The following is a 19,007-nucleotide window of genomic DNA, read 5'->3' on the forward strand; positions in this document are numbered from 1 at the left end:
AAGTGCAGGATATACAGTTTTTACAAGATTTAAATGAGTTAAATAAAGTGTTAATATAGAAGTAAGTAGTTTAGCACAATACTTTACATTACCTCATGTAACTGCTGCTTTTATACTAATGCGTTCATTCCAGTATTTCTGCATATGTAATATTGGATGGACATACAGTATTTACACCGGTTTTGTCTTTTTCTGCACTGCATTTTGTCTGCACTGTCTTTTTCCTCAATCTTTCGGCTGCACTGTCTTTTTCCTGCACTGTTTGCACCAGGTTGCACTTTATGTGGCTAGGACTACTTACTAAGTCCTTATAGTTCTGTCTTTGTTTTATGTAGCATCATGGTCCTGGAGGAACATTGTCTTATTTCACTGTATAACGCAACAGCTATATATAGTTTTATGACAATAAAAGCTTTGACTCTTCTCTTGCTGTCATTCCAGTGTTTGATCAGGGTTTTGTCTTTTCTATACTGAGGATGTTACAGAACCCTGAAGGATTTTTAAAAAGTGTCTTTGGCCCTAATCTGGTCTTACCAGTAGTTTACCTCTTGTGGAAAAAGTCTTCCCTTTATCATCTACATCAGGTTCATTTCTGTGGTCCTTCAGGCCTGTTGGTGTTTTCTATACTTTCTATTTAAGAATACACTAAATAATTAATTTGGCCCCACACGACATGCACAAACCACTTCATTAGAAAGGAAACACAACACACACAATGAGATACCTAACTTTATTAATATTATTGTTTTAAAACTAACATAAAACCCAAGGTGTATCACTCTGGGATCATTAGGTCTATGAGTGCATTTTTTCCCCTCTGAACACTCTGCAAATATACTTTTTAACGTCTCTCATGTGCAAGTATATGCAAGTTAGCTAGTTAAGAATAATATTAGATAGAAAACATAGATGAATCATAAAACAGTTTGCTGCACAGCTCTAGAGAGAGAAATAGGAATGCGTTCACGAGAGTGTGTTAATCTGAGTTTGTGTTAATCTGAACAGAGTAATCAGCCTGTAAGAGTCACTTTGTTTCAAGATGTGAAGAGATGAGAGACAATGGGAATTTAAAAAAAAAAATCCAGGAAGAACTCAATACTCAGTTCTATAAATTCCTCCAGGCTGCGTGGTGAGTGTGTTTGTGCCAGAGATCCCCACTGAACCAAGCAGTGACAGTTCATCATCCGAGCATGTGGCCCAATGATGAACGTTGTGGGAAGGTGAACACTGATAACAAGAGCCCATCTCAAACATGATCTCACTTCCTGATTAAGGAATGTGTTGATTCGCTTTAAAAAAATAATAACTTGAACCTAAAACAATCATTCTAAAACATAACCTAATCAATATACTGATCGATGAAATTAGTCCTGCAGTGTTTTATAATAGAGGTTGATATTCTAATCCAGTAAAGCAAGAGCAGCTCTTGATATTCTATTCCAGTTCTATCTGCTCTTCTTGCCTGCGAGTCTGTAAAGCCTGACAGGCCCATTGTCATTTATATGTATAAAGAAATGCATTGCAAGAATTCATGCAAATAAAATAAAAAACACTTGTAAAACAATTAAAAGCTACATAAAAGCTTTACAAATACAATAAAATTTGAAAGCCTCAATGGAATGTAATTTATAGCATTATGATACTCTGATATCTGGCAGTTAGTTTTTTTCTTTTTATTTTGTTTTTCAGTATTGGCTCTGCACAGGTAATTTCATGCCATCTTTGGTTGAATGTGTTACTGGAGAAAACAAAACAAAACATAAAACAGTACAACAACAAAAAAGTCTTAAGAAAAACAGCATCAACTTTCAGAGGATAACTGCGCCTCTATGTCCACTCTACAGATGGGGCACATTTTGTTAGTAAGAAGCCACTGATCCACACACAGCTGATGGAAGAGATGCATACAGGGGAGGCGCCTGCAAAACACACAGAAAAGATCCTGAATATAAAAGGTCCGAGATTAAATAAGAAAAACTAGACAAACAAACAAGACCAAGATCCATACAGAAAGAGAGAGAGAGAGCTACAGACAGAAAAAAATAATGTGACAGACAGAAAGCAGAGAGACAGCAACAGCAAGCAGAAATGGAGACAGACTGAAAGATAAATAACGAGAGAATGCAGAGTGGGGCAGAGAGTATGGGACAGTGACAAACAGCGATAAAGCAGCAAAGAGAAACAACAACAAACAGAAAGAGAAAGTAATGGAGCAGAAAACATAGCCAGCCAGAGAGAAAAAGAGGCAGTCAGAGAAAAGGAGATAGTAACAGAGAAAGTCAAGACCAATAGAGAGAAAGAGAAACAGCAATAGAGTCAGACAGAAAGGAGCATAGTGACAAACAGTCAGAAAGAAAAAGGGACAGCAACAGAGATGAGGAGATACAACAAGAGAATCCTATAAATGTGCACAAAGTCTTTACCTGACGTCCTCTCTTTCCTCCAGTATAGACAGACAGATGGTGCATTTCTCCTCTGTGTCTTCCTTTGCGCCCTCCTCCACATCCTGCTTACCGTGCAGCTTTCTCTGTGTGAAAGACAGGTGGATATATTACACACATTCAAAACATCACACAGTAGACTGGATCTAAATGCACATTTACACAGGCATCACAGAGCATCTTTATACAAATTATATCAGAAACTGCAACATCCACGTCTGGAAATTTCTTATAAGAACTGACTGAATAGACATTAGCAGGCCAAAAATTAGTAGTTTTTCTGCATAGCGATTCTGTTGTATTTTCTATACTATGAGGGTTTTTGTTGTGCTCTTAACTAGTGTTGAGACCTGTACAGAAAAGTGTTGAAATGTTTTTATAGTAGGTGTGTTATTTCCGTAGGTATCACCATCAGTAACAGTATCACCATCACATGCTTTTGTCATCGTAGAAAAGATGTGTGTGCTCACCTTCTTGTACTTGTACAAATAAGTGCAACAGTCTATAGTTCCCTGAGAGGCTCCTTGGTTCACAGTCCCCAGCTGCCCCTCTACATGCCACAGATCCTACAAAAAAAAAATACAAATAGGTAATTAAATAGAGGTCCACAGCCACAGGCTTCTCAATCATTTGAATAAAGGTATTTTTTGGATAGATTTAACCACTTTAATATTCAGAATGTTGCTTGTAGCCTAAGGGGACTCTGAAAAATACCTTTATTACCTAAATTTACCAAGAATAGTTCAGCAAACAAAAAATCTAATTTACATATTTTCACCCTTAAAAAGTTTGCTTCTTTAGTGCTAAGAGGTAAGCAGTATCAATCGATTAATTGTAGCAAAAATCCTTTCTATAAATGTATCACAATCAGCATGTTGACAAACTGGAGTCAAGTCTTTTCACTGGTGCAACATTTGAACAACATGGGATGACGTTTAAAAGAGCCGAAGGTCTTAAGGAACAAAATGCTAGACGTTTTGGAGATGACAATACGGTTGTACATTAATGTTAAATCTGTAAATACAGGCTGCTTTGCTATTTCACATGAGCTCTTAACTAGAAATGTTACATTGCATTTGAAATGTGTGTATAAAGAATAGGTAAAAACATATTCGAAATTCCTGCTCTTACCTCGTAGGTTCTTTCAAATGTTCTTCTAGATGGGATGTGAATGTGAGGATAGATTAAATCAGACATGCTAGGGTGCTGAGAGAGACACAGAAAAAGGAACAACAAAAGATTTTACATCTACACAAATATAATCGAAACCAGAGAGATATAATTTATGGTTTTTCAATTTCCAAACACAATTATTTAAAAATTGCTCTTCATTGTCCATATTAATCAGCAATACACTGAGCTTAATAATAAAATAACATGTTTTTTTTTGGGGTGTTGGTAGTGAACAAGAGCTTGTCATGATTAATATGTGAGAAATCTGCACCTGTCCAGTCTTTCATTACTTATGTTAATTTTCATTAATGTTTATAATGATAGTTGACTGTGTGTGTGTGTGTGTGGGGGGGGGGGGGGTTTGTTGTTGTTTATTACCATCATTGGGATGGGGAAGCGGTGCATTATGGGTGGGGGATAGAAGTGGAACAGATGAGGACGCAAATGCTCAAAAGGATATGGAGCTACAATCTCACCAGCCTCAAAGCCTGGCTCCCTGAAAAACATGCAGACATACAGCAACATCAGTTACAACAAAAACACCCATTTAAGACACCAAGATGTAGGAAGATGTAAATGTTCATGTTTTGTTCCCCAAAATGTTACATTAATATTATAATGTATAATAATATAAGGTGTTCTATTGAAACATGAAGTTCAGCAAAACTGCTAAATGAACTGCATAATGATGTGAAGTCAGAAGAAAATCTGTGACTTTAACCCTGGCATGGATGTTGGCAGCATACTGGTTAGTATTTACAGAATAATACAAAAGAGAAGAAACACCATGTTCAATAGAGAGACCAGAAGAGAAGGACCAGACTGGTTCGGGCTGACATTAAGTGTATAGTAATTTAAATACTCACTTAAATACAAATTACTATACAAATGTGGTGAGCAGAAAAGCATCTCAGAATGCACAACATTCAGCAGAAGACCACATCATGTTCCACATCTGCCGGCCAACAACATGTAACTGTGGCGGTCATGGGCACAGACCCAATCTGTGCAGTTAGTCGTGTGATTTTTTTTTCTTCTCCTCCTACTATTCAACTGTTCGGTTTGAGAAAGTTGGTACCCATGATAGCCACAGTTTCCTCTTCTTGGTTGACAAATGTGAAACTTAATGTGGATATCTGCTGCTGTAAACCATCCAACTGGAGGCTAGATTTTTTTATACAGTTGTTTCTATTAAAGTGGACAGTGGGTGAATATACCACTAATGGAATCATATGTAGTTCTTTTCAAAAATTCAAAAAGCACAGCAAAGTGACGCTTATCTTACCATGTGGTTCTCTGGTCAGTTTGGTGTGGGTGTGAGGACATAGTCTGGGGGACATGAATATGGTGTCGATGACCGTAGTTGAGGTGCATTCTGTGAGGGTGAGGGGGTGGTCTTTCATGTGCTCGGCTGTAGACAAGAAAGCTACACGTTAAAATTGCTTTTCTGACTTAAGACAAACGTTTTAGCGTTATTAAAAACCCAACAGACCCATAAACAAAAAAGCAAAACGTTATCAGACCTGCCAACCTTGGAAAAATTTGAGTAGCAACTTACTGCAGTGACACGGCGTGAGGTCAGGCACATTTGCTGGTCAGTGTTGATTAAGTTCACAAGCTCACTCATCACTTTTTACTATATTTTTCCTATATAAATACTGGCAAATAAAGTAAAACTTGATCTGTGCGTAAAACTTAAACTTGAGGCACAACACCGGTCAAGAACTTCTGAGGGGCATATACTCGACATCATGTGTATTACTAACTGTAAGGCACACAACACACACACATCATCATTCTCATGTTTTTCATAATAGGTTTCCATGCGCATTTGCGTGAAAACACTTTGTACATTATTAATATGTTTTAAGGCACAAATGGCATGTAAGAAGATTTGCATTTTACAGTACTGATGTACAAAATGTACAATAACAATACTTGGCTGCTACTAAAATAAAGAGTATAATGTTATGTGCATGATCGTTTGTGTATAATATCTGCATACTATTTTAAGAACTCTTTATGTATTGCCATAAATTAGATCTAATGAACTAAACAGTAACTTCATATCTGACAACACATACATGTGTTCATTTTCTCAGCAATATTGCAAGACTCTAGACTTCACTATGGGTTTGACTGGCTGATCATATAATAATACCTCCCTTTCTGCTTCTATTTCCCTGCTTTTCACAAAAAAATCTGATGTCCATCAGATGTGATCTACAGGAGCCAGTAACAATCGAGCCAGAATACGATTGATATTTAAAAAATTACATTACTTTCGTCATGTTATAGCATGACTGCGTGCTATAAAAGGGATACACAGACGCTCGCGGATATTGATTTCTGCGTGCTCGCGCCAGTTTGTCTTTTCCGTTAAAGTACGACGGCAATGCGTTTACAGGCATGACTTATGTTTCCTATATAAATACTGGCAAATAAAGTAAAACTTGATCTGTGCGTAAAACTTAAACTTGAGGCACAACACTGGACACTTGGGCACATGCCCCAGTAAAGGAGTCTAATGACGCCTGTGGTTCGGCAGGCTTATTAAAATGGATGAAATTCACAATTCTTGCCATTTACCTTTGAAACGTTAAGTCCTCACTTGTAAAAAACAGTCACTGTAAGAAGAATTGAAGATGGACAGAGACAGATGAAAACCACATTCGTTTTGACGGCTCTCCGCTTGTAGCGTTGAAGAGTTTTAAACTGGCGCTATGATTGGTCGAATTATTATTTTCCCAAGTTGCTGCCCAATGCGGTTACAACCATAGGCGCATTGCCTGGTGCGTAAATGCACAGACAGAAGGCATCAACGGCATCAACGTTTTTTTACAATGCGTATTTTGAAGTGACAAATAGTAGCAGCATACTTTAATGTCTAAATGCGTATCTGCTACACAAAATGCGTAAAGGTTGGCAGGTCTGCGTTATATCGTTACCTACAATTCAGAAGTAGATGTACGCTATTCAAACAGAATTTATGCTTCAAATAAACAAGCAAGTTAAACATATACATACACACATTAACCTTTCAATTTAATAAAATGAAAAATAAAAAGACTTTCAAAATCACGTGAGCCAATATTTTATTTATTTTTGAACATAAATAACACAAATGTTTATTTCAGACAAGACCTTAACTGGATGCCCATGGTCTTCAGGCTATTTTGAGACCTGTAGCAGGCATACAATTTGAAATGAGCTCATTTAATGGATAAAAGTGTAACATTTCTTCCTTTAAACATTTGTTATCTTATCCATGTTCTATTGTGTATAAAATATTGGCTCATGTGATTTCCAGAATTCAGATTGTAAGTAAAAAAATATAGCGTCACTTACGTGGGGTGCTGCATCATTCTCCTCCTCTGAAAGTCATGCCGGTGGAGCCTCTGCGCAGCGTTGGGGGCTAGCAGAGGGAGGTGGTGCTGCAGTGACTGGTGCTCGAGGAACAGGTGCTGTGGCAGGGGTGCAGCAGAACCTGGGAAGTAGTGGGTAGGGAGAGAGGGAGCAGAAGCAGTAGGCACAGTGTGTCCCTGGCCATGAGATGGGGTTTGGGAGGGGGGCACGTATTCACTTTGCAGAGGTGGCTGAGGAGGTGGCTGTAGAAGTGGAGGGGTGTTACTGTGAAAGTGGGGACATGAGAAAGAGGCAGGATGGTGTAAAGAACATGCCAGAGAAACATCTGCAACTACAGAACACGTACGAGAACAAAAGTAAAAGTCCTTACTTGCTAGCAGTCATCAGCCCAGTAGAAACTTGCTTCTCCCCGGATGCTTTATTGGATCCTGTTTTGTTCGAGTCTTTCTTAAAAGGATCACTTTTAACCTGAAGCACAAAAACCATAAGATGTGTAAGTAGTGACGTTATTTGCCTGCTATTTTTGGGCACTTTGGACTTGATTTTGTTCCACATTAATGAATACAATATGAATAAAAATTAAAAACAGTTTTCATGTTAAATGAATTTCAATAAAACACTTAAATTCTACACTACCATATGTTAAAAAAAAAATACACACACGCACATATATACACACACACTGGAAAAGGAGAGAAGTAATGAAAGTCTTTTTTGGGCTTTGCACACACAATAACTGAACTGGAGAACCAAGTCATTTCTGTCAAGCAATTTGATGTGGTGCAAATGACCAAAACTACATTCTAGTTGCAAACAGAAATGCTGTACTAACATTCTACATATTTTTGTTTGCTGAAGCCTTTAGAGACAAAACAGAAAAGTGTAAATGATTTATTGCAGTTCAGTCCTTACTCTGTCCACAGATATCTGCTGACCGTGGAGCTCAGTGCAGTCCAGATGGGATATGCATCGTGCCACTTCAGCACTGGAGGACATTGTTACCAAGCCATAGCTTCTGCTGTTTCCTGCTGAATAGAGACCACATGCAAACAGGTGAAAACACCACTACACACAACAGTGAAAAAAGTTCTTCTTCCATTGTTTTACTGTTTATTTAGCTACAATGAATAACTTACGAAAAAGCCAGTATTCCGTATTTGGTTATAAAATGATGGCCCGTTTTCTAGAAATGAACGGATATGGGAGAGTGAATTACAACGTATTATTTGGGGCTTACCCATAAACATATCTTAAATAAACTAATGATGTTTTAGTAAGACGCTTCTCTACTTCAGCCTAAAAAACACTAATTTACCTGCTGTTTAAAAACTTTCTTGGTGATGAAGCGTAAAGTACAACAACTTCACTGCTGTAAAGTTATTTTAAACATATAAAGTTAAGCTAATATTCATGGTGTTTTCTTACTATGGATTAAAAAAAAAAGCTGTTCTGCTCTTTAAAATTAAACTTTTGAAAAATTATCTCTCAAAATAGTATTTAAGGATCACCACTAAATTGTTTTTTAAAAAAATCTCTTTCATTTTAAACTAAAGATGCTACAGAAAAAAAAATTACAATACAATTTTCAACATACAAAATGCACCACTGATTTCTGGAAGATTCTAAACAAAAGGTGTGAGAAATGCATTCTTACCTTTTTCATCTTTTGTGCTCTTCCCATCTCTGTCTTTAGAGGCACTAAAATGTAAGTTTATGAAAGCAACAGAGATAAATGAGCAAATCATACAAGAACATGGTCTTTTTTGGGCAATGAGGTACATATTCATATAAAATAAAATGCTGGTTTGGGGCATTACAAAAAAAAAGAAAAGAAAAAAAAGAGAGAAACAATCCCCATAGGTAAGGCTTGCACTTGGGTAAAACTCCAATAAGGCTTCTTTCATTGCTTTTCCACAGAAGCAAGGTGGGTCAAGTTTTCTGCCAATTTATTCTCTTGATCAATGAAATCTTCTGGAGTGTGTTCAACTTCTCAGCGAATCACTTCATTGGACTGATAAACCCCTCTGTCATCTCTGGGACTATTGCTCTTTTTAACCCATAAGTATGGACTGGAAAAGGCAATAAAAGTGCTGGATATGCGAGAAACAGCGGTGTTCTCATCTCCTCGCTTTATGCCACCCATTACCCAACTTCAAAAAATGGCCAAACAAATCAAAGGAAACCAATGGCAGGGATTAGGTACAATGAGCAACTCGTTATGGGAAAACAATCTTGCAGCTACACACAATGCTGAGTTTTAGAGATCTGGTAGAAGTATCTTAAAGAACTGAAATAAAAAGACAAACCTCTTTGCTTGACCTGCTGCCCCAGCAGAAGAGGGGCCTTTCTTCCCAGAATCCTTTTCAGCTTTCTTCAAGGCCTCCCTGCCATCCTTCTTTGCATCAGTGTTCGGGCTGTGGTCTCTCTTACAATCTTTGTGGCTGTCCTTTACTTCGACCATCAAGTCTGCCACCTGCCTCGTCTCAGCAGAGGCTTCCGGCTCCTCGCAGACCTTGTCTGCCTCATAATCTGGAAGTTTCACATGTTTACCTGTTTCCAGGAGGTCGTCGCCATCCACATCCAGCGTGATGGCATCTTCTGCCTGGATGGTGACGGATATGTTTTTTTTTTATACATATATATACACATTTTATACATACATACATACACACATACAGTGGTGTGAAAAAATGTTTGCCCCCCCCTGTTAAAACATAACTGAACTGTGGTTTATCACATCTGAGTTCAATTTCTCTAGCTACACCCAGGCCTTATTACTGCCACACCTGTTTGTAATCAAGAAATCACTTAAATAAGACCTGACTGACAAAGTGAAGTAGACCAAAAGATCCTCAAAAGCTACACACCATGCTGAGATCCAAGAAATTCAGGAACAAATGAGAAAGTAAGTAACTGAGATCTATCAGTCTGGAAAAGGTTATAAAGCCATTTCTAAAGCTTTGGGACTCCAGCGGAACAGTTGTGAACCTTCCCAGGAGCGGCTGGCTGACCAAAATTACCCAGAGTGCAGCGACAACTCATCCAAGATTTCCCACAACAACATCCAAAGAACTGCAGTTGCCTCAGTTAAGGTCAGTGTTCATGACTCCACCATAAGAAAGAGACTGGGCAGAAAGTTCCAAGACTAAAACCGGTGCTGAGCAAAAAGAACATAAAGGCTTGTCTCAGATTTGGCAGAAAACATCTTGATGATCCCCAATACTTTGGGGAAAATACTCTGTGGACTGGCGAGACCGTTACATCTGATGTAAAAATAACACTGCATTTCAGAAAAATGACATCATACCAGCAGTAAAATATGGTGGTGCTAGTGTGATGGTCAGGGGCAGTTTTGCTGCTTCAGGACCTAGAAGACTTGCTGTGATAAATGGAACCATGAATTCTGCTGTCCACCAAAAAATCCTGAAGGACAGCCAACTGTTCATGACCTCAAGCTGAAGTGAACTTGGGTCCTGCAGCAGGACAATGATCCAAAACACACCAGCAAGTCCACCTCTGGATGGCAGAAGAAAAACAAAATGAAGACTTTGGAGTGACCGAGTCAAAGTCCTGACCTGAATCCTATTGAGATGCTGTGGCACGACCTTATAAAGGCGGTTCATGGGGTGGGGGTTGGAGATGTCACGCTTGCCTGTCTTCAAAACTTGAGAGCCCTGATACCCTCTCTAATGAATGTTTTTTTTTTTTTTTCATTGGTTGTGCATTGATGTTAAATCTTACCCAGATAGTGCTAGTTTCTGATTGGCTATTGTGTAGCCTCCTTTTTTGATTGGCTGGTAAGTGTCAGGCTCGACTAAGAACTGAGACGCGCTTGATTCCTGCCCGGTTCCATAGAGACAGCGGTGCGGACTGATACATTTTGGGCGCTGCGGCTTATTAAATATATGATAGTCAGTTTTTCTGTAATTGTAAGAAATACAATGTGTGGCGGGAGAGCGTGAAAAAAGACTGAAATGCATGACACTTGACAGCCCTGCATACACACACACACACACACACACACACACACACACACAATTTTAATTATTATTTATATATATATATATATATACACACACACACACGTATACACAGTGTTGTACTAGTTACTAAGAAATAGTAACTACCTACAATTTACTTCATTCAAAAAGTAACAAAATTATTAACTTTTTAGTTACTTTTTTAAAGAAATAATGAGCATATTTCCACTTTGAGAAACACGCTTTGCTCTCGCCTTGACTCGCCGTTACTGCCGCACATACATGAATAAACGGAAACACGCCCACAGCGCGACGTCTTCGTGTTTACAGGTTGGCTTCCACCAATCCTACAATGCGTCGCTGCTGTAAACAGGTTAGACTGTAGGCTTCAACCTAAATGTATTAATTAAAAAAGTAACGGACAAACGCACCATATAGTAACGTTAACGGAGTTACTGTATTCAAAATGTAATGCGTTAGAGTATTAATTACTGTCAAAAGTAACTGTGTTTCAGCTCAACACTGCATATATATATATATATATATATATATATATATATATATATATATATATATATATATATATATATATATATATAATATGAGAGAGAGAGAGAGGTATAGATATAGTGGCCCTTGATGACACTAGTTGATTAACAAACTAACACAAAGCTACACTATTAACTAACTAAAAATAAATGATCACCACAGTTTATCTGCCTACATATATGAATGTATATAGAACTCGGGCATTTAAACAAAACAAAACAAAACAAAAAAGATTAAATAAGCTAATAGCAGCAAGAATGTTTAACTTTACTAACTCCTGGATAGCGAACAAGCTCACAGCTCGGTTTATTCAGACCTAGCCGTGTTTTTAGAGAATTTACCTGTTCTGGTCTTGCATTGAGAACATTATTTACTCCCGTAACGTCCATATTAGTAGTTTTTACATCAACAACACACGTAAATCCCGGATCTTTAGGCTCAGCTAAAATGGCCGCTGTTTGATCAGACGAAATAACTGACATCACTGCGCGGTGACGTCAAGACGTAGACGCATGTTTACGCCACCCACAGCACAAAGAGCAACATCAGCATCCAGATGTGTGGAAATCCCAGAACAGCAGATGCTGAAATACTCCACCCCTCTAATAGCAACATCCATACCACAGTTATACACAGATTACACCTTTCCCCCCATTCTGATGTTTGATCATAACATTAATAAACTTTATAACAGAGTTATATTCAGTTCCTGCTTGTTTAGGTATTGACCATAACAGTCGGTCGATCTCTTCACCTTGAGACTCAGAACCAAAAATATATCCCTATACACTTCAGAATTCCTGCTGCTTTTGTCAGCAATCACGATCAATTAATACAAGGAACCGGTTCCAGTGGGATCCAGACGTGCTCATGAGAATACCTCGACCATGCTTCCTAGATGAGATGGTATACTTTGGAGCTTGAGCGGTTTCTTCCTTTTTTCCAAGCTCTTCTCTTGCTGTCATTACAATGTTTGATCAGGGTTTTGTCTCATCTATATTACCTGGTATGTTACATAACCCTGTAGGATTTTTAATAAAATGTCTTTGTCCCTAATCTGGTCTTCCTGGTAGTTTAAGATTAACCAGTAGTTTACGTCATGTGGAAGTGTCTTCTCTTAATCATATACATCAGGTTAGTTTCTGTGGTCCTTCAGGCCTAGCTGTGTTCCATGCTTTCTATTTAAGAATACACTAAATAATTAATTTGTCCCCACCGGTTGCTTCTGCTAATTCTGATGGTTTTGTTGACATTTTGTTTGGCCTAATAATAGCAGTGGAGTTCTTGTAGAACACGACATGCACAAACCACTTCATTAGAAAGGAAACACAACACACAAAGAGTTACCTAACTTTATTAATATTATTATTTTAAAACTAACATAAATCCCAAGGTGTATCACTCTGGGATCATTAGGTCTATGAATGCATGGATACCTGCCATTAAGTACTGTATTCCAACACTCCATTCAAAATTACAGTTTTTTCCTCCTAAAACTCAGCAAATAGACAGAGGAAATCCATGGTCTCAGCACACTTCTTTTTCAATGCACTCCTGTTTTTTTTGTCTCTCATGTGCAAGTATATGCAAGTTAGCTAGTTAAGAATAATATTAGTGTTAGGCTTTCACAGCAGCAAAAGAAAACATAGATAAATCATAAAACAACAGTTTGCTGCACAGCTCTAGAGAGAGAAATAAGAATGCGTTCATGAGAGTGTGTTAATCTGAGAGTTTGTGTTAATCTGAACAGAGTAATCAGCCTGTAAGAGTCACTTTGTTTCAAGATGTGAAGAGATGAGAGACAATGGGAATAAAAAAAAAAAATCCAGGAAGAAATCAATACTCAGTTCTATAAATTCCTCCAGGCTGCGTGGTGAGTGTGTTTGTGCCAGAGATCCCCACTGAACCAAGCAGTGACAGTTCATCAAGCAAGCACGTAGCCCAACACAGCTCTGATTGCAATGATATTAAAAATGAATACAACAGATACAGGCGACATTCAGGTTTTTTCCCCCCCGATGGTGAGGTTGAGGTGCTCAGTGGGATCCATCAACACATGAATGTATGCTGATCCCCAGAGGTGAGAAGAGTGATGATGAACGTTGTGGGAAGGTGAACACTGATAACAAGAGCCCATCTCAAACATGATCTCACTTCCTGATTAAGGAATGTGTTGATTCGCTTTAAAAAAAATAATCACTTGCAGACCACACGTTCTAAAACATGAACCTAATCAATATACTGATCGATAAAATGAGTCCTGCAATGTTTTAAAATGGAGGTTGATATTCTATTCCAGTAAAGCAAGGCATTAGGTATATAAAAAATGCTTCTTTACCAGAGCAGCTCTTCTTGCCTGCGAGTCTGTAAAGCCTGACAGGCCTGTTATCATTTATATGTGCAAAGAAATGCATTGCAAGGATCCATGCAAATAAAATAAAAAACAAAACAAAAATACTATGACACTTGTGAAACAATTAAAAGCTACATAAAAGCTTTATAAATACAATAAAATTTGAAAGCCTCAATGAAAATGTAATTTCTAGCATTATTGGTACTATGATATCTGGCAGTCAATTTTTTTTCTTTTTATTTTGTTTTTCAGTATTGGCTCTGCACAGGTAATTTCATGCCATCTTTGGTTGAATGTGTTACTGGAGAAAAAAAAATAAAAACAAAACAAAACATAAGACAGTACGACGACAAAAAAAAAAAAAAAAAGTCACTAGAAAAACAGCATCAACTTTCAGAGGATAACTGCGCCTCTATGTCCACTCTACAGATGGGGCACTTTTTGTTAGTAAGAAGCCACTGATCCACACACAGCTGATGGAAGAGATGCATACAGGGGAGGCGCCTGCAAAACACACAGAAAAGATCCTGAATATAAGGTCCGACATAAAATAAGAAAAACTAGACAAACAAGACCAAGATCCATACAGAAAGAGAGAGAGAGAGCTACAGACAGAAAAAGATAATGTGACAGACAGAAAGCAGAGAGACAGCAACAGCAAGCAGAAATGGAGACAGACTGAAAGATAAATAACGAGAGAATGCAGAATGGGGCAGAGAGTATGGGACAGTGACAAACAGCGATAAAGCAGCAAAGAGAAACAACAACAAACAGAAAGAGAAAGTAATGGAGCAGAAAACAGCCAGCCAGAGAGAAAAAGAGGCAGTCAGAGAAAAGGAGATAGTAACAGAGAAAGTCAAGACCAATAGAGAGAAAGAGAAACAGCAATAGAGTCAGACAGAAAGGAGCATAGTGACAAACAGTCAGAAAGAAAAAGGGACAGCAACAGAGATGAGGAGATACAAGAGAATCCTATAAACGTGCACAAAGTCTTTACCTGACGTCCTCTCCTTCCTCCAGTATAGACAGACAGATGGTGCATTTCTCCTCTGTGTCTTCCTCTGCGCCCTCCTCCTCATCCTGCTTACCATGCAGCTTTCTCTGTGTGCAAGACAGGTGGATATATTACACACATTCAAAACATCACACAGTAGACTGGATCTAAATGCACATTGAAAAATTATATCAGAAAACTATATTAACTAAATTATATCAGAAACTGCAACATCCACATCTGGAAATTTCTTATAAGAATTGACTGAATTCTGTAGGACAGCCTTTAGCAGGCCAAACACTCAAAACCTACTGGACGATAAAAACATGAATGGTGTTTGCCCCTTCCTGATTTTTTTTTTTTGCACGTTTGTCACACACTAATGTTTCAGATCGTCAAACAAAATTAAATATTAGTCAAAGACATCACAAGTAAACACTACATGCAGTTTTAGGATGAAGGTTATTATTATTAAGGGAAAAACAAAATCCACACCTACATGGCCTTGTGTGAAAAAGTGTTTACCCCCTAGAACTAATAACTGGTTGTGCCACCCTTAGCAGCAAGAACTGCAATCAAACGTTTGCAATAACTAGCATTGAATCTGTTACAGCGCTGTGGAGGAACTTTGGTCCACTCATCTTTGTAGAATTGGGTTTTCGAACATGAACCGCCTTTATAAGGTCGTGCCACAGCATCTCAATAGGATTCAGGTCAGGACTTTGACTCGGCCACTCCAAAGTTTTCAATTTGTTTTTCTTCTGCCATCCAGAGGTGGACTTGCTGGTGTGTTTTGGATCATTTTCCTGCTGCAGAACCCAAGTTCACTTCAGCTTGAGGTCATGAACAGATGGCTGCACATTGTCCTTCAGGATTTTTTGGTGGACAGCAGAATTCATGGTTCCATTTATCACAGCAAGTCTTCTAGGTCCTGAAGCAGCAAAACAACCCCTGACCATCACACTAGCACAACCATATTTTACTGCTGGTATGAGGTTCTTTTTCTGAAATGCAGTGTTACTTTTACACCAGATGTAATGGGACACACACCTTCCAAAATGTTAAACTTTTGTCTCGCCAGTCCACAGAGTATTTTCCCAAAAAATCTTGGGGATCATCAAGATGTTTTCTGGCAAATTGAAGACAAGCCTTTATGTTCTCTGTGACAGTTTGTACGTATTCCTCTAACACATTGTAAACAAGTGTTTGATATATTATACCACACCACATTTTAAATCTCACTCTCGGTTGACTGCAGATATGTGCCTGAAACCCATCTCTGTAGTCACCTCTTACTGTCGGAGGCGCTCTTGTCTACAAGATTTCCAGTAACCTTATCTACCCTCCTCTGTTGCGTGAGTCTCAAACAGTGGTGGTAGGTGAGCTCTGCAATTGCCAGTCTACTGTAAGGAAACCTGACTATCTCTGCTTTAGCTTCCCACCACTTCTTTGATTTTCTTGTGCTAACAGAGACCTGTATATCCACACAGAACACTGCTACACCAACTGCTCTATCCTCTGCCTATGCTTTCTCTCACTCACCAAGAAAAACAGTCAGGGCTCGTGGTACAGGTTTACTGTTATCAGGGAGATGGTTAAATGAGACAAGAGGAGAGGTTTGAAACTACCTGGAAGGATGCTCATATCAGGTAACATGGAGGGGAGTTACATCTGCTCCACGCAGACTCTCCACTGGTATCCCACAGGGCTCAGTACTTATTCCTCTTATTTTCTCCATGTATACTCACTCTCTTGGTGAAGTTATTTCCTCACACTGAAACCACTACCAATAATATGCTGATGATACACATCTTCTCTTTCCCACCCTCAGATACCACATCTTGTAATTGGATCTCAGCATGTCTGGCACACATGCTATCATGGATGATGGCTCATCAGTTAAAGCTCAATCCTATCAAAACTGAACTGCTGATCATCCCAGGTGATTCATCCCCAGGTCATAATCTTGCAATATCCCTGCATAGAGATCTTATCTCCTGTTCAGTCACAGCTCACAACCTTGGGGTAACCATGGACAATCAACTGTCCTTCTCCTCTCAGGTTGCTAATGTGACACGCTTATGTCGGTTCCTTCTCTACAACATTAGAAGGATTTGGCCATTTTTGTTCACACAGGCTGCTTAGGTACTTGTTCAGTCTCTTGTCATCTCAAGACTGGACTACTGCAACTCACTGCTGGTAAGTATACCTATGAACGCAATTCGTTCTCTACAAAATGATTGAAAATGCAGCTGCACAACTTGTTTTCTACCTGCCTAAGTTCTCGCATGCCACCCGCTGCTGCGATCCCTCTACTGGCTTCCGGTAGCTGCACGCATCCGATTCAAATCACTGATGCTTGTCTACAAAGCCAAAAAATGGACCAGCTCCCTCTTACCTAAAAGCCCTTATCACTCCTCGCACTGCACCTCGCACCCTCAGAGCTACCAGCACTGCTCCACTGGTTCCACCATCTCTCAGGGCAAGAGGTAAGTATACTACAAGAGTCCCTGGATATTTTCAACACTTCAACTAGCACTATCTTCCCTGTTTGTTGGTGTGTGTGTGTGTATATATATATATATATATATATATATATGTATGTATGTGTATACATAATACATACATACACACACACACACATATATATACACGCGTGTGTGTGTGTATATATATATATATATATACACACACATATACACACACACACACATATATATTATATATATACTTATCGTTGCCTAATATTTAAATTTGTTTGATGATCTGGAACATTAAAATGTGACAAACAAATTAAAAAAAAAAAAATCTGAAGGGGGCCAATACTTTCATAATACTGTAAACCAAGCAGACATTTGGCAAACTGGGTCGTCACAAAAATTAGTACAGGTGAGTTTGAGAGGTAACATCTTCATTGATCAATTTGCCTTCCATAAATGACATCTGCATACCGATTCTGTTGTATTTTCTATACTATAAGGGTTTTTGTTGTGCTCCTAACTAGTGTTGAGACCAGTACAGAAAAGTGTTTTAACTGAAATGTTTTTTATAGTAGGTGTGTTATTTCCGTAGGTATGGTAACATTATAATAAGGTACACTAGTATTAGCTATCCAGAAACAAGCATAATCACCTTTTATTGTCATAAGCAATAAACCTAGATATTAGAAAAGTTCAATAATACTTTTTTAAACAATAATTTTTTAGGTCCACAGAAGACACATGAAGGAACTAAAAAAGGCTCAACCTAGGCAAACAATACAAGACAAAAACATGGCTTTAAGCTGTCTCAAATCCTTTATCAGAGGAAATACAACATACGATGAAAATGCCTAGTATAAGATTGTGTCTAACAGTATCACCATCACATGCTTTTGTCATCGTAGAAAAGATGTGTGTGCTCACCTTCTTGTACTTGTGTGGATAAGTGCACCTCTCTATAGTTCCCTGAGAGGCTCCTCGGTTCACAGTCCCCAGCCGCTCCTCTAAATGCAGCAGATCCTACAAAAAAGATACAAATTAGGTAATTAAATAGAGGTCCATAGCCACAGGCTTCTCAATTATTTGAATAAACGTGTTTTTTTGATAGATTTAACTTTGCACTGCTCTAATATTCAGAACATTGCTTGTAGACTAAGGGGACTCAGCAAAAAAAAATTTTTTTTACATATTTTCACCCTTAAAAAGTTTGTTTCTTTAGTGCTAAGAGGTAAGCAGTATCAATCGACTAATTGCAGCAAAAATCCTTTCTAGAAATGTATGCCTCAATCACAATCAGGATGTTGACAAACCGGAGTCACGTTTTTTCCACTGGTGCAACATTTGAACAACATGGGAGGTGGTGACGTTTAAAAGAGCTGAAGGTGTTAAGGTACAAAATGCTAGACGTTTTGGAGAAGACAAAACGGTTGTACATTAATGTTAAATCTGTAAATACAGGCTGCTTTGCTATTTCACAGGAGCTCTTAACTAGAAATGTTACATTGCTTAAAGATTGTATTTGAAACGAATGAAAAATGGGAAAAAGTTTCTTCTAAATTCCTGCTCTTACCTCGTAGGTTCGGCCAAATGTCATTCTAGATGAGATGTAGCGAATGTGAGGATAGGTTACCTCAGACATGCTAGGGTGCTGTGAGAGACAGAAAAAGCAAC

At 38.4% G+C, this 19,007-nt stretch overlaps 2 protein-coding genes across 4 annotated transcripts in view; both read right to left on the reverse strand.

Annotated features, from left to right (window-relative positions):
• Window positions 1-716: 716 nt before the first annotated feature.
• On the reverse strand, window positions 717-12,006 carry LOC113636678 (E3 ubiquitin-protein ligase Arkadia-like). Of its 2 annotated transcripts, none has more exons than XM_027136919.2 (12): window positions 11,851-12,006; window positions 9,287-9,582; window positions 8,635-8,678; window positions 7,893-8,005; window positions 7,351-7,448; window positions 6,963-7,244; window positions 4,900-5,025; window positions 3,993-4,110; window positions 3,573-3,647; window positions 2,912-3,007; window positions 2,424-2,527; window positions 717-1,919 (listed from the first exon to the last, which is right to left on the reverse strand). In XM_027136919.2, exons 1-12 carry the CDS (start codon window positions 11,989-11,991, stop codon window positions 1,802-1,804), a joined length of 1,611 nt encoding a protein of 536 aa, XP_026992720.2. In that variant the 5' UTR covers window positions 11,992-12,006; the 3' UTR covers window positions 717-1,801. The 2 variants fall into 2 exon arrangements, with proteins under 2 accessions (XP_026992720.2, XP_026992719.2); XM_027136918.2 differs by having other exon boundaries at window positions 7,893-8,008.
• An 841-nt stretch (window positions 12,007-12,847) lies between these two features.
• Window positions 12,848-19,007, reverse strand: part of LOC113636677 (E3 ubiquitin-protein ligase Arkadia) — a 42,459-nt gene continuing 36,299 nt past the window's right edge. For both annotated transcript variants that reach the window (XM_027136916.2, XM_027136915.2), the window contains exons 11-14: window positions 18,907-18,984; window positions 18,261-18,356; window positions 14,860-14,963; window positions 12,848-14,366 (exon numbers count right to left, since the gene is read on the reverse strand). In XM_027136916.2, coding sequence (XP_026992717.1) covers window positions 14,249-14,366; window positions 14,860-14,963; window positions 18,261-18,356; window positions 18,907-18,984 — 396 coding nt within the window. In that variant the 3' untranslated portion in view covers window positions 12,848-14,248. The remainder of the gene's footprint in view (window positions 14,367-14,859; window positions 14,964-18,260; window positions 18,357-18,906; window positions 18,985-19,007) is intronic.

This window comes from Tachysurus fulvidraco, chromosome 1 (genome assembly GCF_022655615.1).
Source record: "Tachysurus fulvidraco isolate hzauxx_2018 chromosome 1, HZAU_PFXX_2.0, whole genome shotgun sequence".
NCBI classification, from domain to species: Eukaryota; Metazoa; Chordata; class Actinopteri; order Siluriformes; family Bagridae; genus Tachysurus; species Tachysurus fulvidraco.

Excerpts from the sequence above, each read along its gene's own strand:
- LOC113636678 (XM_027136918.2), bottom strand. The coding sequence starts at position 11,991 with ATGTCAGTTATTTCGTCTGATCAAACAGCGGCCATTTTAGCTGAGCCT. Across the intron at positions 8,679-9,286 it reads GCAGCAGGTCAAGCAAAGAG|TGCCTCTAAAGACAGAGATG; the intron begins GTTTGTCTTTTT and ends CTTACATTTTAG. Across the intron at positions 2,528-2,911 it reads ATTTGTACAAGTACAAGAAG|AGAAAGCTGCACGGTAAGCA; the intron begins GTGAGCACACAC and ends TCTTTCACACAG.